The sequence below is a fragment of the Paroedura picta genome, chromosome 10, assembly GCF_049243985.1.
Source record: "Paroedura picta isolate Pp20150507F chromosome 10, Ppicta_v3.0, whole genome shotgun sequence".
Lineage (NCBI taxonomy): Eukaryota > Metazoa > Chordata > Lepidosauria > Squamata > Gekkonidae > Paroedura > Paroedura picta.
Genome location: NC_135378.1, coordinates 84,753,635 through 84,777,080, shown reverse-complemented (window position 1 = coordinate 84,777,080; position 23,446 = coordinate 84,753,635). Strand labels below are relative to the sequence as shown.

The following is a 23,446-nucleotide window of genomic DNA, read 5'->3' as shown; positions in this document are numbered from 1 at the left end:
ATGAACCCGCGGCCCGGTGCTGAGCCATGAAGGCCTCGGTACCAGGCCACCGGCGGTCGCAGCTGCCTCTTCCCCCCCTCCCTGCAGCAAGAAGCTCAACAGGCCGCAAGCGAAGCGGCCCCCAAAGTCCCTAGTGCAGGGGTCCTCAACCCCCGGTCTGCGGCTAGAGGGACCCTCCCTGGCCTGACCCAGCGGGGCTCTTCTGAGGGTCTTCTCAGGGGAAGGCCTCGGCCTCTCTGCCCTGTGGCTGGCCCTGCAGAGGAACTGGCTGGCCCCTGGGGGAGACGGGAGGCTGGACTAGATGGACCCCTGGCCTGATCCAGCAGGGCTCTTCTGAGGGTCTTCCCAGGGGAAGGCCTCGGCTTCTCTGCCCTGTGGCTGGCCCTGCAGAGGAACTGGCTGGCCCCTGGGTGAGACGGGAGGCTGGACTAGATGGACCCCTGGCCTGATCCAGCAGGGCTCTTCTGAGGGTCTTCTCAGGGGAAGGCCTCGGCCTCTCTGCCCTGTGGCTGGCCCTGCAGAGGAACTGGCTGGCCCCTGGGTGAGACGGGAGGCTGGACTGGAGGGACCCTCCCTGGCCTGACCCAGCAGGGCTCTTATAAGGGTCTTCTCAGGCGAAGGCCTCGGCCTCTCTGCCCTGTGGCTGGCCCTGCAGAGGAACTGGATGGACACTTTCATGCCAGCATGGTGGTGTGGTTATTAGTAGCATGTCTATTCGGTCAATTGACCCATATAAGTGGTGTGGCTAAGAGTGGCGGCTTCCAATCTGGGAGCTGGGTTTGATTCCATGCTCCTCCACCTGCAGCCAGCTGCGTGACCTGGGATTCATCACAGTCCTGATAGAGCTGTTCTCACAGAGCAGTCCTGTCAGGGCTCTCTCAGCTGCCTAAGATATCACCTTGCAACTCTCCTCCAGACTTCAGATATCAGTCCCCCTCCCCTCCAGATAAAACAGGTGGTTGGGGGGGGGAGGTGAACGCTCACTGGCCGTCTTCAAGCAAAGGCTGGATACACACTTTTCTTGGATGCTTGCGGATGCTTAGGGCTGATCCTGTGTTGAGCAGGGGGTTGGACTAGATGACCTCTATGGCCCCTTCCAACTCTAGGATTCTATGATTGTACCCCTGTCCTCCCCTCCTGTTTTCAGAAGCACCCATTGAAACCTCTTTTTCACATATCCATGGAAGGTCAAGTGAAGGGAGGGAGATGACAAAGGGAGAAGTATTGGACTCAGTTCATATCCTCTAATGGTTTGCTGTTCATCCCTTCTGCCCAAGTTAACATTAATCAAATCAGCTTCTCATATTTGACCAGTTTTCAGCCAAGCTTCAAAATAGTATCCTGAGGTAAAAGCTAAAGGTCTGGCCCTTGAGGTGATGCCCTCCAGCGTTTTCATGGCAGACTCAATACGGAGTGGTTTGCCAGTGCCTTCCCCAGTCATTACCGTTTACCCCCCAGCAAGCTGGGTACTCAGTTCACCGTCCTCGGAAGGATGGAAGGCTGAGTCAACCCTGAGCCGCCTGCTGGGATCAAACTCCCAGCCTCAAGGGCAGAGCTTTCAGACTGCATGTCTGCTGCCTTACCACTCTGCGCCACAAGAGGCTCTCTTGCTTCTACAAGTGGGCAAAAGTCTGCTGCATTAACCAAACGCCTTGATCCTTGTCTGTAGCCGCAAAGCCACCTCAAGTCTCTTGGGACGATTCCCCTCCCCTGCTTTGGGGTCGTGCAATGCTGCCTCCCCCTCCCCGATCAAATCAGCCACAAAGAACATGGTAGTAATAAGACCAGAGGCTCTGAGGAAGAGATCCTATCTCCGAGGAACATTCTCTCCCAATTTGGAGTGGTCATAGGAACGTTCTGGCAAAGGAGAGCCAGTCTTCCGTTGCTCGGAAGGATATAAGTACCGCGGTGGTCCAGGCAGGATCTCACTGTGGCCAGCGGGGCTAAAGAGGAGTCTGACGCCTTGTGTTTCGGAGGCTCTCAGGTCTTCCAGAATGCAGCATCTATTTCTTGCCGTGTTGGTTCTGTCCGTTCTGAGCATGACTGTTGCTCTTACCATTGATTGTTCAATATGTGAGATATACTCCGACCCACCGAGGTGCTACAGACGCTGCCTGCGTCGAGAGATAAGAGCAACGGTGCGTACATCTTGTGTGTGTGTGTGTGTGCATGTGTGTGTGTGCTTGTGTGTGAGCGTAAGGCTACAAAAGCATTCCTGCAAGAGGAGAATCAACTGCATTCTCTCGCAGCAGATTCCCTTACGAAGAGTCCAGCAGCCACTTTAAGACCAACAAAGATTTATTCAAGGCAGCTTGAATCAATCTTTGTTGGTCTTAAAGGTGCCTGACTGGCCTCTGATTTTATTGTGCTACTTCAGAACAACCCGGCCACCCATTTGAATCTTCCCTTAAGAAGGTTATTCAAGGAGCCCTAAGTAGTCATCTCAGTGTCAGCGGATTGGCCTATTGTTGAGGGAGATCAGCAGATGGACCCAGAGTGAGGCCTTCCAGGTCATTCCTTTGCGATGGAGCCCCTCATCCCATTGTGGTGCACAAGAACAGAGGGTACATAAAGGCAAGAGTGAGCGTGTGTGTGTAGGAGGAACATACAACATTGCGTCATGCCACGAACCCCCTGCCCTAAGGATTCACCATAAGCCGGCTGTGACTCGACGGTGCTTTAAGGCAGTGGTCCCCAACCTTTTTATCACCGGGGACCACTCAACGCTCGACAATTTTTCTGAGGCCCGGTGAGGGGGGGGGGAGTAGCTTATTCCTCTACTCTCAACCACTGCCCTAACGCTCTCTGATCGCTATGGTAATGTTTAAACATCCCTTCAAAATAAGATACGGACACGCCACAACAATGAACATAAGGAACATTTTATGTTCATGGAAATTTTAACTCATGACAACGGCAAATCAATGGGAACCCTGAGCTTGTTTCTCTGCAACGAGATAGTCCCATGAGCGCCTGCCGGATCGTGGATGAAGTAAAGGGCTGGGGGGGGGGGAGGCGTTCTTCGCAGCCCACCTCCAGTTAGTCGACGGACCACATGTGGTCCGTGGCCCACAGGTTGGAGATTGCTACTTTAAGGAATTCTCGGTTTCCCCTCAGTGCCCAGTGGCATTCACACCCCACTGTGTTCTGATAGGTTCAAGGACCAACTCAGACCGAGAAAAGTTTTATGCTATTCCTGGAAGTCTTGGAATGAAGGATCCCCATGTCTAAAAAGGGAGCATTGCCTCTCGGAAGGTCACTGTTGACCAAAATGTTTCCCCCCTGAAATGACCCTTATTGGTGAGAGACATTTCCATTCTAGCCAAGCAGGGTGGTCAATTTTATTCCTTGTGTTTCCATTCTAGGAGGAGGCTCAGGATGGCCTACCCAGAATGAAAGGTTAACTCTCCTCACTGCTGCCCCCTTGCTGTTTCCACACACAGGGTAAGCGTCCGGCAACTTTTGTCTTTGAATGTCCACCCTGGCCCATTCTGGTGTACCACCTGCACTGGCCTCCTGGCGTCCTCTCAGGCATCTCCAGGGGAAGCTGCCTGACACCACACAAGCCCGCTGGTGCCTTGAGCCGTGCATTTCTGTCTCTGTTAGCAGAGGGGAGGTTTAAGAGACTTGTATTCAATATCAATCAGGAACAAATACAAGCACTGAAAGATTCTGACACTAAATCGATAGAGCCAGCTTGGTGTCGCGGTTAAGAGTGCTGGCTTCTAATCTGGTAGGCCCGGTTTGATTTCCCCGCTCCTCCACATGCAGCCAGCAGGGTGACACTGGGCCAGTCACAGCCCTGATAGTGCTGTTCTTACTGAGCAGACATTTGAGCCAGGTTTCTTCTCTTCTTGACCGGCTCTTTCCCACAGGTTCTGCAACTGTCATCTCTGCATGACTGTGGTTGTTGCAATAACTGCACCTCTTTCTTCTGTTTTGCAGAGAGATGAGCAATATTTCTTCGGTGTCCTTCTAAGTTGGAACTCAAAGTTTATTTGAGAATCAACCTTTAGGGGGCTTGGGTGAGCATCATGGACCATTGATAAAAATCTTTGGATTCTGAATAAAGTTTTTTCTCCGTGCAACGATTGTGATTGCACTGTGTATCTTTGTGTGTCCTTCAAGGGGGTGCCCTCAGGTTCCCCCTCTCTGTGTCCCTCCTGCCAGTCTTAATTCAGTGCCATAAGCTACGCCAGGGCCCCCCAACCTGGTTCCACAGCTAATTGCTCTCCTACTTGCCTTGGGCGTCTCCTTCCCCTTGCAGCTTAAGTTTACAGCTCTTCTGATGACTCTTCTGATGGTTCCTGCCAAATACATTCTTCTCCAACTTGGATAATGTACTTCGGGACACTTCTAATAATTTTTAAATACATAATCCTCAATGACGGAGTAAGTAATCATTAGAGATCAAAGGAGACTGAGACTCGGAGGACATTGAGGAGGATGGGCGTGTGATGGACAGGTTGGTCCTGTCTGAACATCCAATGAGAGCGGCCAGGATGTTGGGGGGAGAGCTGACAGCTAGAGCCCTTCAAACAGTTGGAGGGATATCTAAAGCGGTGTTGAAGGGGGATGACGCCTTGAGCCAGTGAGGGAGGAAATAGAAGCCTTGAGCTGGCTAAAATTAAGAAAACTTGCAACAAAAAGACATGAAAGCATGAATCAAATTAGGGATCAGAAGTGTTACACCTTTTTTACTGCATGCTTCCAGTGTTGCCTTTAAGCTTTCACACCAATCAGCTCTTTTGGGGTCAACCCTACTGACGGCACACGTCGAAGAAGAAGAAGAAGAGTTGGTTCTTATATGCCGCTTTTCCCTACCCGAAGGAGGCTCCAAGCGGCTTACAGTCGCCTTCCCTTTCCTCTCCCCACAACACACACCCTGTGAGGGAGGGGAGGCTGAGGGAACCCTGATATCACTGCTCGGGGAGAACAGTTTTATCAGTGCTGTGACTAGCCCAAGGTCACCCCGCTGGTTGTATGTGGGAGAGTGCAGAATCGAACCTGGCATGCCAGATTAGAAGTCCACACTCCTAAGCACGACACCAAACTGGCTCTTATGCACGTACTGCCACAAGGACAGAAATCTGGACACACACATTTGGCCTCTTTATTTACATCCACTTAGGAATAAACGGTGGCAGAATGATACTGAATCCGTGTTTGAGGTTCTCTCGTACGTACAGATTCACTAGTTTGTACATTTCCTCTCAGCTCATAAGCTCTCTCCTCCTTCTGCCTTTAAATTCTTTCCATCATTCCTGCACACTGTCATCTCCCCCCCAATAGCCTTTGTTAAGTGCCGTCAGGTGGCCTCTGACAGATGGTGACCCTCTGTATCAATGGCTCCCGAAATGTCCTCTAGTTAACAGTCTTGCGCGGGTCCTGCCAACCGAGGGCCGCTGGCTTCCTTGGTTGAGTCAGTCCTTCCTGCTCACACAGAAGGTCTGCCTGAGATTCTCCTCCGCGCCTTCAAGGGAAATCCCTGCTCTGCTAACTGGGACGACCACATGATCCCCGACTGTATCGTTTCAAGACAGACATGGCTGAATTTAATAGGGACCCTCTGCCACCCTTCTCACGGTGTGTACCAGTTGCTGGGGTGTATCAGGTCATGAAGTTCTCCTGAATCAAAACCCACGACGTTGATTGATGGTTCTCTGGAAGGAGGGCCTTTCTTTCTTTCTTGGAAGATTTTTTCTGGATTTTTCTGGATTTTGTGTAAGGGCCTCAGGATACTGAGAGCCTCTTGTGGCGCAGAGTGGTAAGCAGCAGAAATGCTGTCTGAAGCTATCTGTCCAGGCGGGGCTGATTCAACGGACGGAGACTGAGCACCAGGTGCAACCACTTAGCCTGTCAGCTCAGCCTGCATTTATGCCCGGCAACACTGCTTCTCAGTGTGGGTGCAACTTTTGCACAAGCCCACCTGTTACCTTGACCCGGTTCCGGTTTACCTACGCCTCAGCGAAGCTCTGCCTGACTGATTCCCGGCTTGACCACCCTTGGTACGACGACTGACGATGAATAGGGATTGCGGACTTGATTTGTGCTTGAATGACTTTCCAGCTTTCGACCTGGGCGAGCTAAACGACTCTCCCTTCGGTATTCCTTTGGACATTGGCTGCCCAGGCTTCGGATAAGAGCCGGACTGGGCTTTCGACTCCTCTCTGGTAGCTCTCTGAACTTGGGTGACGCGGAAAACGTGCCTTCCTTTGGACTAACCCTGCGTGTGGCCGGCTAGGGCAGCACATAGGGACTCTGCCGTGGCCGGGGCTCAGATCCCCAGCAGGTGACTTCGCCCCCTAAATGGCTGGAAAATGTTTGTGCTCGAATGTCACCCCGTCGGAAAGAATGTTCTCCATGAACTCTCCTCGTGCTTGTGTGAAGCTCCGGCCTGTTCAATAAAACACTTTATTTTGCTACCTAAACCCAACGACCTGCCTTTATGCCCGGCATGTGTTCAAAGCGAACTGGGCAAGGTTCAGAGGAGGGCAGCCAAGAGAATTAGGGGGTTGGCAAAGTTCCCTCAGAGGAGAAGCTGAAGAGCCAGGGATTTTGAGGAAAAGAGAAGGTTCGGTGCCTCAAGGATAAACAGATGGACGCATAAAGACACCCAGAAACCTTGACCTCTTTAAAGGTGAAGGTATCCCCTGTGCAAACACTGAGTCATGTCTGACCTTTGGGGTGACGCCCTCCAGCGTTTTCATGGCAGACTCAATACAGGGTGGTTTGCCAGTGCCTTCCCCAGTCATGACCGTTTACCCCCCAGCAAGCTGGGTCCTCATTTTACCGACCTCGGAAGGAGGGAAGGCTGAGTCAACCTTGAGCCGGCTGCTGGGATCAAACTCCCAGCCTCATGGGCAAAGCTTTCAGACGGCTGCCTTACCACTCTGGGCCACAAGAGGCTCTCAGCCTCTTTAGATACATGTAAATCAATGGTGGTCCCACGATACTCTCTCAGTCATCCCTTGTCTTAGCCTCACTTTGTATGCTGCGAGTCGACTGTAGCCTTTCCGCATTTGGGCTTTCCTCCCCTTGTTTCCCAGGCTGAAATTCACGACGTGCTTTCCGCACTGAGTCCAATGGAGGCAGCCTCCCATCATGCTTTGCTCCCTTCCCTGTTTCCAAAACGCGTTTTTTTTTACAAAGTGGCTCCTGCTTGCCCCTTTTTTCCCATTGCGCCCCTTAATCCCACCATTCTGTGCCCTTGATCGCCTCCCCCCTCCCCCCAAACTGTCCCGAATATAATTTTAGAATCCCTGTTATAATGTTATGTTCACCCTCATAAAATCAGCTTCCCATTCCTACTTCAGCTTCAAAATAGCACCCAGGGGACCCTCGACAAGATCCATAGACATCCAGAAAAACCTTCCAAGGAAGAAAGAATCGCCCACCTTCCAGCAAACCGCCAATCAACTTCCAGGGTTTTGATTCAGAAGAAAATACCCCAGCAACTGAATTAAACACACTCCTGAATTAAAAATGGTAACCGGGGCCCATTCTTCACACATAGGATAATGTGCTTTGGCAGCTGGATTTTCCTGTGCAGAACAGGACAATCTGCTTCTAAAGTTCATTGAAAGTGCATTATCTATGGTGTGCAGAGTAGGCCCAGGACTCTGGAGACAGGACTGCGAAGGTACAAGCTCCCCCATGAAGGCCCCTCAAAGAAATTTTTAAACAGAAGCTAGATAGCCATCTGACGGAGAGGCTGATTCTGTGAACGTTCAAGGGGGTGGCAGGTTAGAGTGGATGAGTGATAAGGCTGTGAGTGTCCTGCATAGTGCAGGGGGTTGGACTAGATGACCCATGAGGTCCCTTCCAACTCTATTATTCTATGATTCCATGAAAAGAAAAGTAAGTAGTCACTTTTCAGCTTTTCTGAGGAACATGATGCCTTTTGACCCAGGGTGCTGGTGGCAGAGTCCGCTGAAGACCATCCTCAAAAGGCTGCACAGCCAATCAGAAGGCCTGCCCGGCCAAAGCCGCCCACGGCCCTGCCCAGGTTCTAAAACACGGACGTCACCAGGCCCCACCGTGGCCCTGGGCAACATGCTGGGGAACCCTGGGGTTGTGGCCCTTCATTAAAAATGGCAAAAGGCCTCTGGAGGTACAAGCTCCCCCGTGAAGGCCCCTCAAGGACATACAGCACCATCACAACCATTGTAGTGACGAGAAGCTTTATTCAGGATCCAAGTTCTGTGCTGCTGTTCTAGGCCCCCTTGCCAAGCATTCCCCTTCAGCTTTTACTCAGGAGGAGGCCGTAGAAATTCTGCCTGTGTCCCTGCAAAGGTAAGAAAGAGGAGTTGTTACTGCCACAACCACCATCCCACGGAGAGGACATCACTGGCAGGACCTGTGAGAAAGAGGGCCGGTCAGGAGAAGAAGATGGCCGGCTTAAAGCTCCCTCCTGCAGAGACAGAAATGCACGGCTCAAGGGACCAGCGGGCTTGTTTGGTGAAAGGGATCTTCCCCTGGGGATGCCAGAGAGGAAGCCGGGAGGCCAGTGCAGGCGGGGCCTGGGGGGACATTCAAAGAATGGCTGGATGCTTACCTAATAATGAAAGCCACTATGACGTTCAGAAGAGCCTCTTGTGGCGCAGAGTGGAAAAAAGCATCCTTAAGAACGAACTCTTCTTCTTCTTCAGTGATCTCCGGGCTCTTCAGCCTCCCCTCCCTTACAGGGTGTCAGTGGTAGGGAAAGGGAAGGCGACGGTGTGCTGTTTTGTAACTCCTGGAAGAGAAAAGCAGCATATAAGAACCAACTCTTCTTCTTCCTTGTATTCTTGGGGTGAAGATGGTCTGCACATTAATCTAATGGAGGCCCCTCCGGTCCATGGATTGTGAGATGGGGGGGGGGGGGGGGAAGGAGTTCTTTCTTGCCTGTCGCTCTCCCAGGTGCCATGTTGAAACCTCCATCTAACCGTTAGAGGGTGAGAAGCAATTCCGTCAGTGGCGGCCAGTTCACTAACTGTATCAATCGTGGCGGGAAGGTCACGGCGGAGCGACAGGACTTTGTCCGCAAAATAGCTCCATAATGCCACCCAGCTCAATTCCAATTCCCTTGTCGTTTGTCGCCCGTCCTCGAGGGCGGTGAGTGATCCGATTACCTTAAATAATTGTGCTGGGCGAGAGCTTGCGGACCCGATTTCTGCGGCGTAGAAGTCGCGTCTCACTTCCTTCTTCCTCTCCCGAAGCTCCTGGGAGCACCATGGAGCCTGTTTGAGGGGAAGGCGGAGAGGGCGCCTAGGAGCAATCTCGTCAATGGCGGCCGTAAGGCGGGACTGCCAGTCCTCCACCAAGGCCATCATCGAGGTGCCGGAGGGCATATGGTCCCGCAGAGCATTCAGGAATCTCTCGGATTCCATGAGTCTCCGCGGGCGGACTAAAATACGTCCATCACCCAAACTGAGAGATTTAAAGCATGCACACACACAAAGACAAGCTGTACCAACAGCTGTCTTTCTTACCTTTTTCGTACATATTCCAAAGCAATGACATCTGTAAATCAATTGCGACCAACAATCTGAACAATCTATATCCGACTTTGAGAAAGATACGGTCAGAAAGGACAGAAAGAACAATGCAAGAAATGGACGCTGCATTTTTGATGGCCTGAGAGTCCCAGAAATGCACAGCTCGGGCTCCTCTCCACAGTCCAGCTGGCCTCAGTGAGATCCTGCCCAGACCTCCTCGGTACTTATATCCCCCTGAGCAACGGACGACTGGTTCTCCTTTGCCGGAATGTTCCTATTTCCATTCCGAATGTGGAGGGAGTGCAGCGGAGAGATAGCATCTCTTCCTCAAAGCCTCTGCGACCACGTTCCTCATGACAGATTTCATCCAGGACGGGCTGCAGGGTTGGGTGGCTGCAGGGGGGTGGAGGGGAATTGTCCCGAGGGAGTCAGTGCGGAGTCAGGGGATATTTGGGTAATGTAATGAAGCTGAATGCCCCACCCTGTAACTGACAGAGGATTTGGATTGTAGCTCAGCCTTGGAGCAAGATTTAATCCAACAGAACAAAGGATTTTATTTTTTCCTCGATGGAATGAGGTGATCAGACTTCGTACAGTTTATAGTTCTTAATGTTAGCCTTTAGAGAGGCCTGTAAGCTTTTGCTTAGTTTTAGAGTACGTCACACTGTAGGACGGGGGTCATGAACCTGCGGCCCGGTGCTGAGCCATGAAGGCCTCGGTACCTGGCCACCGGCGGTCGCGGCTGCCTCTTCCCCCCCTCCCCGCAGCGAGAAGCTCAACAGGCCACAAGCGAAGCGGCCCCCAAAGTCCCTAGTGCAGGGGTCCCCAACCCCCGGTCCGCAGTTCGGTATCAGGCCGCAACGGCCATCATACCGGGCCGCCAGCGGCCGCACCTGCCTCCCCCCTGCAGCGAGAGGGGGGAAAGAGGCCGGCGCGGCAGCCGGCTCGCCAGCTACGCAAACGCGCATGCGTGGAACTGCCGAGCATGCGCATTTGCGCATCCTGGTGGCCAAAATGTGCATGCGCGGCAACTCTGCTCTGGATGGACTGGAGGGACCCTCCCTGGCCTGACCCAGCAGGGCTCTTCTGAGGGTCTTCTCAGGGGAAGGCCTCGGCCTCTCTGCCCTGTGGCTGGCCCTGCAGAGGAACTGGCTGGCCCCTGGGTGAGACGGGAGGCTGGACTGGAGGGACCCTCCCTGGCCTGACCCAGCAGGGCTCTTCTGAGGGTCTTCTCAGGGGAAGGCCTCAGCCTCTCTGCCCTGTGGCTGGCCCTGCAGAGGAACTGGCTGGCCCCTGGGTGAGACGGGAGGCTGGACTGGAGGGACCCTCCCTGGCCTGACCCAGCAGGGCTCTTCTGAGGGTCTTCTCAGGGGAAGGCCTCGGCCTCCCTGCCCTGTGGCTGGCCCTGCAGAGGAACTGGCTGGCCCCTGGCTGAGACGGGAGGCTGGACTGGAGGGACCCTCCCTGGCCTGACCCACCAGGGCTCTTCTGAGGGTCTTCTCAGGGGAAGGCCTCGGCCTCTCTGCCCTGTGGCTGGCCATGCAGTGGAACTGGCTGGCCCCTGGGTGAGACGGGAGGCTGGACTGGAGGGACCCTCCCTGGCCTGACCCAGCAGGGCTCTTCTGAGGGTCTTCTCAGGGGAAGGCCTCGGCCTCTCTGCCCTGTGGCTGGCCCTGCAGAGGAACTGGCTGGCCCCTGGGTGAGACGGGAGGCTGGACTGGAGGGACCCTCCCTGGCCTGACCCAGCAGGGCTCTTCTGAGGGTCTTCTCAGGGGAAGGCCTTGGCCCCTCTGCCCTGTGGCTGGCCCTGCAGAGGAACTGGATGGACACTTTCATGCCAGCATGGTGGTGTGGTTATTAGTAGCATGTCTATTCGGTGAATTGACCCATATAAGTGGTGTGGTTAAGAGTGGCGGCTTCCAATCTGGGAGCTGGGTTTGATTCCACGCTCCTCCACCTGCGTCCAGCTGCGTGACCTGGGACTCATCACAGTCCTGATAGAGCTGTTCTCACAGAGCAGTCCTGTCAGGGCTCTCTCAGCCCTACTTGTGTCACAGGTTGTGGGATCTCTAGCCCCTAGAAAAGAGTTAAAGGAGGGAACAGGCGTACAGGTAGGGGGTGGCGGCACCGTTTAGGGGCAGCTGAACTCACATTCACTGCTTCTCTGTCCCCTCAGATCACCTCGGGAGCTATATCCCTCAGAGCAATGGATGACTGGTTGTCAGAATGTTCCTATTTCCATTCCAGGGTTGGAGGGAATGTAGCTGAGAGATTGGATCTCTTCTTCAATGTCCCTGGTTTTATGGTTACCATGTTCCTTATGGCCAATTTGATAAGGGGGGGGGGGACGACACGTGCGGTAATAAAGCAGAACAACTTCTTCAGTCAATGTACCCTTCCAGCGACACAACATGGAAAACGACACTTGCTGCTGGACATATCCCCATGTGTGCTCACAAACGATAAAGCTTGATAAAAGGATTCTCACCCTGTCTTGGCGGAAAATCCCGAAGAATCTTCCAAGAAAGAAAGGTTTGCCCACCCTCCCGATAGCAGTCAGTCGAAGACTCAAAGAGATTTATTTGCAGTCATTTAGACCGGTATCAACTAACGGTCAATCAACTTCCTGTGCTTGATCAAGAGGGATTTTACGATCTGATGCACCCCATCGACTGGTTCACCCCGTGAGAGCGGTAGCAGCATGTCCCCGGTAAATTGAACGAGGCCTGCGTTGAAAAGGTACATGGGGGAACACGAGCCAGTTCCAGCTAGCAGAGCGGAGAATCCCCTGAAGGCACAGAGCAGAATCCTGGCCTGGAGGGACTCTGCATTACAGAAAAGATGGTGATCGCTCAATCAATACATTGTTGTTTATCACACCTCTGCATGGGTTACCTAATTTCCATCGCAGACAGGTTTTAACTCTGTGTGGTCAAACTTGTTTTTAGTCTTTTCTAGGTTTCTTCATCGTGGTATGGCTACAAATTCCACTGCCGTTTGAATTGCAGAGGATTTTGGGACGATTCAGAGGATTTTGTATCATGCGGAATATTAGACGTAGTAAAATACAGCAATTCTTTTAAGCCCGTTTCTTCCCGCTCCATGCAGAATACCTCCAGGTCTTCTTTGTCAGCAGTAAGGACTGACTCCAGGACAGGAACCCTTTGCAGGACCTGAGGAAGTCTGCTCACAAAAGACCATTTGGGAGGCCAGCGATTCAGAAGGTCAAAAGCGACTTGATGTCATGTAACCCACTTGCAAAGGCTATTGGGAAGAGGAAGATATATGATTCCCAGGAAGGATGGGAAGATGGAGTCGGTAACAAGGAGGGAAGAGCAAGGCTGAGGGAGACTCGCCTGTCGAGATAGGAACTGGTGAAGGCAAAGCGGGAAGTGATGTCACAGCCCTCTTGGATGTTGCTCAGCCATTCACAGTGGGCCACCTGCGTCGACTCTTTTACCTGCACAGAGAGCCCTGACCCCAGAACCCCTCTCGGGTTTGCAGAGACCCTACAGGGCAGGGCCTCCCCGTCCCCTAACGACTGTCCTTCAATCAGAGCTGTATGGCTGGGACCCAAACACCGTCTCTGTTTCCAGTCTAGGGATATTGCTTGCATTTGCAGTTTTAAAGGGTCAGTGTTTTTATTGTCCACACTGATGTGCCCCTTCATTTGCCCCACAGCAAAAGAATCCTCAGAAAATCGGGTTTTGTTTTTTTAAAGGGGGGGACTAACGGGGTCTAATTTGGGGCTGCCAAATGCGGAAATGCATGCAATTGGGTTTTTCCCCACTCCTGGCATTCAAAAAAAAAAATCTGTTAAAAAAAAGGGGGGGGTGATCACGTTACGAAGCTGTTTCTAAGTTAAATAAAGCAGTTTTGCAGTCTTACACTGCAGTGTTATGTTGTCATAACGCTATAACAGGGTTTTTGTAAAATTATATTTGGGACACTTGGGAGGGAGGGGGCAGGCGATCAAGGGTGCAGAATAGTGGGATTAAGGCACTGGTCCCCAGCCTTTTTATCACTGGGGACCGGTCAACATTTGACAATTTTACTGAGTCCCGGGGGGGTAGTCTTTTGCCAAGGGACGTCGCCACTGCCTGAGCCCCTGCTCCACTTGCTGTCCCCTGACTTCCCCCTGTCTGCTGGGGGGCGCTGCGAGCAGCAGCTGCGCAGGGCCACGCTGAGGGGGAGCCCCAGCCATGGAGGCCACTGGAGAGCACCAAAGGGGAGCCGGTGGCAGAGTGACAGGGCAGCCCCCGAGGCAGCAGCCGGGGAGGAGGACGAGGAGGAGCTGCGGCCCGGTACCGACTGATCTCCGGATCGGTACCAGTCTCCGGACCGGGGTTTGGGGACAGCTGGAAACGGGAAAGGGAGCAAAGCATGATGGGAGGCTGTCTGTGAACATAACATTATACCAGGGATTCTAAAATTATATTCGGGACAGTTTGGGGGGAGGGGGGAGGCGATCAAGGGCACAGAATGGTGGGATTAAGGGGCGCGATGGGAAAAAAGGGGCAAGCAGGAGCCACTTTGTAAAAAAAAAACGCGTTTTGGAAACAGGGAAGGGAGCAAAGCATGATGGGAGGCTGCCTCCATTGGACTCAGTGCGGAAAGCACGTCGTGAATTTCAGACTGGGAAGTAAGGGGAGGAAAGCCCAAATGCGGAAAGGCTACCGTCGACTCGCAGCATACAAAGTGAGGCTAAGACAAGGGATGACTGAGAGAGTATCGTGGGACCACCATTGATTTACATGTATCTAAAGAGGTTGAGAGCCTCTTGTGGCGCAGAGTGGTAAGGCAGCCGTCTGAAAGCTTTGCCCATGAGGCTGGGAGTTCAATCCCAGCAACCGGCTCAAGGTTGACTCAGCCTTCCATCCTTCCGAGGTCGGTAAAATGAGTACCCAGCTTGCTGGGGGGTAAACGGTAATGACTGGGGAAGGCACTGGGAAACCACCCCGTATTGAGTCTGCCATGAAAACGCTGGAGGGCGTCACCCCAAAGGTCAGACATGACTCAGTGTTTGCACAGGGGATACCTTTACCTTTACCTTTAAAGAGGTCAGGGTTTCTGGGTGTCTTTATGCGTCCATCTGTTTATCCTTGAGGCACCAGACCTTCTCTTTTCCTCAAAATCCCTGGCTCTTCAGCTTCTCCTCTGAGGGAACTTTGCCAACCCCCTAATTCTCTTGGCTGCCCTCCTCTGAACCTTGCCCAGCTCACTTTGAACACATGCCGGGCATAAAGGCAGGTCGTTGGGTTTAGATAGCAAAATAAAGTGTTTTATTGAACAGGCCGGAGCTTCACACAAGCACAAGGAGAGCTCGTGGAGAACATTCATTCCGACGGGGTGACATTCGAGCACAAACATTTTCCAGCCATTTAGGGGGCCAAGTCACCTGCTGGGGATCTGAGCCATGGCCACGGCAGAGTCCCTAAAGGTTTCACAAAGGGCTGAGCACGGGAGTTCACTGACGGAGCACGTTAAGGCTAAGAGAGGTGGACAGTTGGTTCAGACGCCTTCAAGGACACACCAAGGATCACTTCTTCTTCTGCAGGTGCTTGGCTAGCATGTCCGCCTGTCGAAAGGAATGCATTGTTCAGAAAGAAGCAAAATCTAAATTTATCCTAAGAGCTGCACAATTGCCCAATGTTACTGAACTGCATTGTATAAGTCGTGTCACGGCGTTTCAGGAGATAGGAGAACAGGGAGATTCAACTCCAGTAGGAGCGTAGAGACCAACAAGAGTTTAAGGATATAAGAAATTCCGCCTCAGCATCCGGAAGAAGTTCCTGACAGAGCTGTTCCTCAGTGGAACAGGCTTCCTCGGGAGGTGGTGGGTTCTCCATCTTTAGAAAGGTTTAAACAGAGGCTGTAGAGCCATCTGATGGAGAGGCTGATTCTGGGAAGGCTCAAGGGGGTGGCAGGTGACAGTGGGTGAGCGAGAGGGTTGTGAGTGTCCTGCACAAAGCAGGGGGTTGGACTAGATGACCCAAGAGGTCCCTTCAAACTCTCTGATTCTAGGTGGCCCCCGGAGGCTCCTCATTACAGAGATCAGTTCCCCCAAAGAAAACAGACGCTTTGGGAGGAGGACTCTGTGGTATTATATACTGCTGAGGGCCTTCCCCTTGCCAACTCCACCCTTCACAGGCTCCACCCGCCAGCTCTCCAGGTATTTCCCCACTCAAGAGCTGGTTACCTATTCTCAAATGCTTACACCAGTAGCTTTATTACTATTGAGAAACCCCTGAAACACACTTCAGGCTTCGAGAAAACCCGCCAGTGGCACGATCGGGGAGAATATGGTTGGGAAGCAGAGCTGTGGCCACGCCCACCCGGGGCCCCTCCCCTCCCCACCCCCTCCAGGCCCATCAGTGGCCATTTTGGGAGGGGAGGGGTTGACATGACCATATCTGGCTAAGTTACCTGATAAACGTTTAACGAATTTTAAAAATATATTGAAATCAATTGACTCCCGACCTTTGAGGAAACCTTTCCAGGTTCATCAAGAAACCCGAGGGTTTCCTAAAACCCTGGCTGAGAAAGTCTGTCTTATACTCTTGTCATTTAGCCTCCATGCAATTCGATTTGTGAAGCTCTCTCTCTACGGTGTTGGCTGTTAGCTCTATTTGTTCAGGAAGTTTTGCACAATCTTTCATTGTTGCCGTTCCGTTTCCTTTAGTACGGAAATGGCGTTTTAACCCGGTTCGAACCAAACACATCTGCCCACCAAAAACTTAGCCAAAACCGTGACTGTTTCTGTGTTCCCTGTATGCTCGGATTCTGACCCTGATATGGTTAGTAGCTATTGACCAACCTCCTGTCCCTCTATGCCAGTGTTTCTCAACCTGGGGGTTGGGACACCTTTGGGAGGTGAATGACCCTTTCCCAGAGATCACAGCAAGGCAAGCAGCTTGGCTGGGGGCAGGGGGGGGCACCATGTACACAACAGCCTTGCAGGGTAGATTAAGGTGCCCCTGGACTCTGACTCTGTTTTGCCATCTCAACATACGGGGAAGTCAGAGCGCTGGGATATTACCGCTTTTACTCATGACTCTTGAACGAAGCATGATAAAATCCACCAGTAAATAAATCAAATCAATAAATAATAAATAAATAATAAAATCCTTGGCCGTGTGCCAAATTTGGAAAGCCAGCGTTGCCCTTGTTTGATTCTGTCACGTGAACACATGAAGTTTCCTGATACTGAATCAAACTATTGGGCCCTCAAGGTCGGTCTGTATTTTCTACTCTGACTGGCAGCGGCTCTCCACAGACTCAGTCGGAGGTCTTTCCTGCCTGACCCTTTTAACTGGAGATGCTGGGGATTGAACCTGGGACCTTCTGCATATCAAGCAGAGCCTCTGTCACTGAGCCATAACCCCTCTCCATAGCTCTCCAGGGTCTCAGGCCGAGGTCTTTCCCATCACCTCCTGCCTGGCCCTTTTCACTGGAGATGCTGGGGATTGAACCGGGGACCTTCTGCATGCCAAACAGGTGCCCTACCTCTAAGCCTCAGCTTACCAGGAGAGCGATCACAATCTTCTCTCTCGGGATCTTCAGGTAAGTGCAGTCTTCCCCATCGCAGAGTTTGATATCTTCAGAGACCTGGATTCAGAAGGGAAAGAGAAAAGTGGATTTTATGGGGCTTGTGGGGCTCGGTGCTACTGGTAGAGAGTGTAGTCAGCCTCAGGATACCTCTGGGCTCTGGGGTAGATTGATCTCCCTCTTCCCTCCAGGGTACCAGCCGTGGGACCAGTGCTGAGCCTTGGACAGGTGGATGGTCAGGGTGACCACCAGGCAGAGGAGAAGCAGGAGGGACCTCCGGCATGCCATGCTGTCGCCCGGAAGAACAGAGAGACTGGACGTCTGGAAGGAAAGAAGAAACAAATCAGCGGGTTTGTCAAAGGCAAGAAGTATCAGAGGTGGGGTGGAACTTCACACGTCTTGCTTTCAATGGTATGCCTAGCCTATTGGGTGTTATTTCTACAGCTTCTTTACATCGTTGTAGTATTACTATGGATTCTACCAACAAGGAACTAAACCCTGCACAATTCCTTTTAAACTTTCCTTCACTTGTTTTAATTTTTTTTTTTAATTCTGTGATCTGAGACTAGCAATAGTTTCATATTGCTGGACTCGTGTCACTTGTACAAAAAAATTTTAATGAAGGGGAAATGGAGCTTATATGCCAATGAGTGTGGGGAGTGATGGCAGAAAGTGCAGAGTGAGTAGGATGACCTTGATACGGGTGAGGAGTGACCTTCAAGAAGCAGTAGAAGGACAGGGGAGATCGAAGAGAATCTGTATGCTTTTGAATTACCTTTGGCTTAGAAGCCAAGGGAAAATCAGCACAAAAGCACTCTCAGGAAACCAGAATGACAACAGCCACCAGAAAGTGAACTGGGGAGGAAAATCAATGCAAAACAGAAAACCTGATTGGACACGCATGCTGAAAGCAAGGGGAAATACCCATGCATCATAGGACTTTAATTGTAAGCTCCTCTGGACAGAGGCCCTATTTTATGTCTCTTGGTCAAGCACCATCTATATTGACAGCACAAAAGTAACAGGAAAGAATCGTCAACTGTCTTCTAAGTGCTGCCGATGTTGTCTGTTTTGCCAAGGAAGCATCGATCAGGCCTCCATGGATCAAAATCAGCTGCTAGATCAGGAGCAAAACAAAGGAGACTTCTCCCTTGCAAACATTAAGGAGGATGCTCATTCCCGACGCGGAGATGGACCTAAGGATGCTTAATGTTACAAGTAGCCCAAAAGAAGAGTTAGGAATAATTCTGTGGAAATTAACAACTAACTAACTACCGAGGGGAACTGCAATCGTGACAAAGCATAGATGCGCAGAAGAAGTTTGCATGCTTATCAGAAGGTTCGGAGGTGCACCTGGGGAGCATCGCAACACATAATAAACATAAGGGCAATAACATCTTCAGACAACGTATCCTTCCAGCAACGGGAGGTGGAAAACGACATTCGCGGCTGGAAATATCACCATGATACAAGTTGAGAAAACGCTACTCACCGTGTCTTTGTGGCTTTTTTGACTGTTCTCGCTCTGTCTGGAGACCCCACAGATACTCGGTCCCTTTGCTCGGGGTATTTATGCCTCTCCTGGAGTTCTTCTGGGCGACGGGTCAGCCAATTGGGCAAGGCTGCCCACTGACGTCTGCATCGGGCCATGTGGACAGGGGCACGCGGAGATGCTCCCCACTCTCCCTCCCCGCAGGTCGATGTCTGGCTTCACTTCTCGCTGCAATCTGCTTTCTGGTCCTGTCGCTGCCAAAGAAACTTCAGAGAGGCGCCATAAAACAGTCGGAGCTGGGCTTCTGAGAGAGGATCTGTAAGTGGATGGGCAGGAGGTTTGTCTCGATTGCAAACGTTAAGAAATGGCACGCGCTTTCCCTCTCCTCGTGCGACTGAATCCAGACGGAGGGGGGTGTTAACGTGAGAGAGAATAGATGAAAACAAGATCTAGGTCAAAGACATAATGACCTATGTCCTTTTTATCACCAGGGACTGGTCAACGCTTGACAATTTTGCTGAGTCCCGGGGGGGGGGGTAGTCTTTTGCCGAGGGACGTCGCCACTGCCTGAGCCCCTGCTCCACTTGCTGTCCCCTGACTTCCTGCTGTCCGCTGGGGGGTGCTGCCAGCAGCAGCTGCTCAGTGCCATACCGAGCGGGAGCCCCAACCATGGCGGCCACTGGAGAGCACCAAAGGTGAGCTGGTGGCAGAGTGGCAGGGCAGCCCCCGAGGCAGCAGCCGGGGAGGAGGACGAGGAGGAGCTGCAGCCCGGTACTGACTGATCTACGGACTGGTACCGGTCACCGGACCAGGGGTTGGGGGCCACTGGTGGAGATCGTTCCCAACTATTCCACATCAGCCCTGGTGCCTGAGAAGAACCTCCACAGTCAGAACCTGACCCAGCAGGGCTCTTCTGAGGGTCTTCTCAGGGGAAGGCCTCGGCCTCTCTGCCCTGTGGCTGGCCCTGCAGAGGAGCTGGCTGGCCCCTGGGTGAGACGGGAGGCTGGACTGGAGGGACCCTCCCTGGCCTGACCCAGCAGGGCTCTTCTGAGGGTCTTCTCAGGGGAAGGCCTCGGCCTCTCTGCCCTGTGGCTGGCCCTGCAGAGGAACTGGCTGGCCCCTGGGTGAGACGGGAGGCTGGACTGGAGGGACCCTCCCTGGCCTGACCCAGCAGGGCTCTTCTGAGGGTCTTCTCAGGGGAAGGCCTCGGCCTCTCTGCCCTGTGGCTGGCCCTGCAGAGGAACTGGCTGGCCCCTGGGTGAGACGGGAGGCTGGACTGGAGGGACCCTCCCTGGTCTGACCCAGCAGGGCTCTCCTGAGGGTCTTCTCAGGGGAAGGCCTCGGCCTCTCTGCCCTGTGGCTGGCCCTGCAGAGGAACTGGCTGGCCCCTGGGTGAGACGGGAGGCTGGACTGGAGGGACCCTCCCTGGCCTGACCCAGCAGGGCTCTCCTGAGGGTCTTCTCAGGGGAAGGCCTCGGCCCCTCTGCCCTGTGGCTGGCCCTGCAGAGGAACTGAATGGACACTTTCGTGCCAGCATGGTGGTGTGGTTATTAGAAGAAGAAGAAGAGTTGGTTCTTATATGCCGCTTTTCCCTACCCGAAGGAGGCTCAAAGCGGCTTACAGTCGCCTTCCCATTCCTCTCCCCACAACAGACACCCTGTGAGGGAGGTGAGGCTGAGAGAGCCCTGATATCACTGCCCGGTCAGAACAGTTTTATCAGTGCCGTGGCGAGCCCAAGGTCCCCCAGCTGGCTGCATGTGGGGGAGTGCAGAATCGAACCTGGCATGCCAGATTAGAAGTCCGCACTCTTAACCACTACACCAAACTGGCTCATTAGTAGCATGTTTATTCGGTCAATTGACCCATATAAGTGGTGTGGTTAAGAGTGGCGGCTTCCAATCTGGGAGCTGGGTTTGATTCCACGCTTCTCCACTTGCAGCCAGCTGCATGACCTGGGACATCACAGTCCTGATAGAGCTGTTCTCACAGAGCAGTCCTGTCAGGGCTCTCACAGCCCTACTTGTGTCACAGGTTGTGGGATCTCTAGCCCCTAGAAAAGAGTTAAAGGAGGGAACAGGCGTACAGGTAGGGGGTGGCGGCACCGTTTAGGGGCAGCTGAACTCACATCCACTGCTTCTCTTATTGACCTCCACATTCCAGCAGGAAATAGCGGCCGCGATTAAGCGCGGCCGCCATTGACGTGGCGGGGGCGTCCTGGAGCGGCGCAGACCCAGCCACGTCATCGGGCCACGCCGCGGCTCGAGGAGAGAGGGGCGGGGGCTGCTGGCCTTAAATAGGCCCGGAGTGAGCAGCCCGCCCTCTTTCCCGGATCTTCGCCGCCCAGACAGTTACCCTCCCCATCCCTCCCTATGTTGAAGTTTTCGTCGCAGCCGCGGGTTATGCCTGGTAGGGAGCCTGTTGGCGGGGAGCCCGTCTGCGTACGGGACTCCCCGGAGTAGGGGGTTTCATTAATGAGACCGGCCGGAACCGGGCGCAGCCTACCCGGCTGGGAGGCCAAGGGCCCAGGGCCAAGCGAACGGGGGGGCCCAATGGAGGCGGACGCCCTTTGGGTCCTCATATGTCGCTTCCCAGGGATACCGCGGCGGAAGGCGTCCCATCCTCCCAGCTGGGAGGAGGTGTGGAGCCGGAGCGCTGCGGTTCATGGTGGGTCAGCCGGACAGCTGATGAAGAAAGGCTCCCTTACCAGCATTCAGGCCAGCCCTCCGTTGGGAGGGGTCCAGGTTAATAAACGGCTGCGGCCAATTTTGTGCCAACATTGGGTCGCGTCGTTACTGGATTAATTGCCCCCTGCTAGTCAAGAAATGTTCTAATTTATTTCCTTCATTAATACCCCGCATTTCTCTCCAATGGAGACTCAAAGTGGTTAACATTGTTCTCCATCCCTCCTATTTATCCTCACAACAACCCTGTGAGGTAGGGCTAGACTGAGAGTCTGTGACTGGCCCAAGGCCATCTACGGTGCTTCTATGGAAGATCGGGGATTTGAACCTGGCTGGTACTCCCAGATCATCGTCCAGCACTGTCATGGTGGTTCTCAAAGTATTTCAGGTTTGTCCAACTTATTCTCCCAACTACAATGACAGCAGGGACAAGACCCACTTTCCCCATGGCCCCAATCCATGGCCTGATCCTCCCCCTGCCCCCAACCATGTGGACCTGATTCATTATCCTCACCCATCCCTTACCCAACCTCAGATTTCCAAGCAGCACACGTGATTTGGCCCTCCGTGGCGGCATCCGGAAAAGATGTGGGGAAACCATCTGGAGTCCAAATACCACCTGGGATGGGAGCCGCTGACCTAACAGAGGGGAGCCACTGTCGCTCAAACAAACTGGGTTAAACTAATCTTGTGTCTGTCTAGATAAACATGATATTTGTAAATTAATTTATTCCTCGGACACTGTCAAGGCTGCCGGGACTGGAGACCGTTTCCATTAGTACCTAATCTCTTTGCGTGACTCTCTTGACTCTTACTAAAAATACCCTAGTGAGTCACTTTGTTTGGGCATGTTCAAATTTGTTAGATAAACACCTTTTTTCTCTACCTTTTTCTGCAGGGGAGAGAGAGAGAGAGAGAGAGAGAGAGAGAGAGAGAGAGAGAGAGAGAGTGTGAAACCATGCTATGGATCAGTGATAGCCAATTTGATGCCCACTGGCACTATAGGTGCCCATCAAGGGCTGTCCTGGTGCCCACTTCCTTCTTCCCCAGAGCATCTGCTCCACAAACAAAAGAGCCAAGCCCTGCCTTTCCTGAGGAAGAATCACCCCGAATGTCTGCATGGAAAACTCCTTTGGAAACAGCCACTCCATCCTAATAGGAGGTTTAGTGTAGAATCTCCTCAGATCTGTTATTGGCCCCTTAGCAGCCAGTTGCACCCTATTGGTGGCGGCAATTTGTGATCAACTGCCACTTTTTGATAGCAGCCATTTTGTGCTCAGCTGCACCACATTGATAGCAGTCATTTGGGGGTCCGTTGCACCTCATTGGTGGAATCCATTTTGGGATCATTGGCTGCTTAGTGGTGGTAGCCGTTTTGTGATCAGTAGCTCCTCATTAGTGGTAGCCATTTTGTGATCAGTAACCACTTATGGGTGGCAGCCATTTTGGGATCAGTAGCTCCTCATTAGTGGCAGCCATTTTGTGATCAGTAACTCAAAATGGGTGGCAGCCATTTTGGGATCAGTAGCTCCTCATTAGTGGCAGCCATTTTGGGATCAGTAACTCCTCATTGGTGGTAGCCATTTTGTGATCAGTAACTCAAAATGGGTGGCAGCCATTTTGGGATCAGTAGTTCCTTATTAGTGGCAGCCATTTTGGGATCAGACTCCAGAAGCCCTCCCACTGTGACCACTCCCCCCCCCCAGAACTATGAATACAGAGAAGCCATGTTGGCTCAGGGGCCATCAGGAGGCCCATCAATGGGGGAAGAACTCCAGAAGCCCCCCTCCCCATTGTTGCCTCCCAAATATGATAAGTACAGAGCATCACTACCCCCTTTCATTTCTACCTCTGCCACCACTTTCAAACAGGACTTTGGCTGTGCCTGTAACCGTGAATGGCTGTTTGGAACAATTGCCATCTGGCCTCTGGCCACTCCCTAGAGGTTCCAGCCCCTGATTTTGCACATGTTTGTGTTTGGCCCCACCTAGGCCACTCGTAGTTCAGCCAAACCCCCCCCCCCCGAATCTGGAGGGATGGGAGGCTGACCTTTGGAAAGTTGTTGGCTGAATCTCCCTCATCCTCCAGTTATTTTTGGTCGCTTGGAGCCAACTCAGACAAGATGCAGACAGCTGGTTTTTCATGCGCATTTGATGGCACTAAAGGGGAAAAATGCCTTGCCAGCTCCATGAACATGTGAAGCTGCCCAAGACTGAGTCAGATCATTGGTCCCTCAAGGTCAGTAG

At 52.8% G+C, this 23,446-nt stretch overlaps 1 protein-coding gene and 1 long non-coding RNA gene across 2 annotated transcripts; both read right to left on the bottom strand.

Annotated features, from left to right (window-relative positions):
* Positions 1 to 8,171: 8,171 nt before the first annotated feature.
* LOC143820012 (uncharacterized) lies at positions 8,172 to 9,742 on the bottom strand. Its single transcript, XR_013225201.1, has 3 exons — positions 9,474 to 9,742; positions 8,558 to 8,737; positions 8,172 to 8,287 (listed from the first exon to the last, which is right to left on the bottom strand). It is a non-coding gene; the product is annotated as an uncharacterized LOC143820012 (long non-coding RNA).
* A 4,996-nt stretch (positions 9,743 to 14,738) lies between these two features.
* LOC143820011 (progonadoliberin-2) lies at positions 14,739 to 18,667 on the bottom strand. The gene is made up of 4 exons (XM_077302375.1): positions 18,520 to 18,667; positions 17,178 to 17,348; positions 17,004 to 17,087; positions 14,739 to 15,057 (listed from the first exon to the last, which is right to left on the bottom strand). The coding sequence occupies exons 2-4, from the start codon at positions 17,313 to 17,315 to the stop codon at positions 15,019 to 15,021; spliced, it is 261 nt and encodes an 86-aa protein (XP_077158490.1). The 5' UTR covers positions 17,316 to 17,348; positions 18,520 to 18,667; the 3' UTR covers positions 14,739 to 15,018.
* Between the last annotated feature and the right edge of the window lie 4,779 nt (positions 18,668 to 23,446).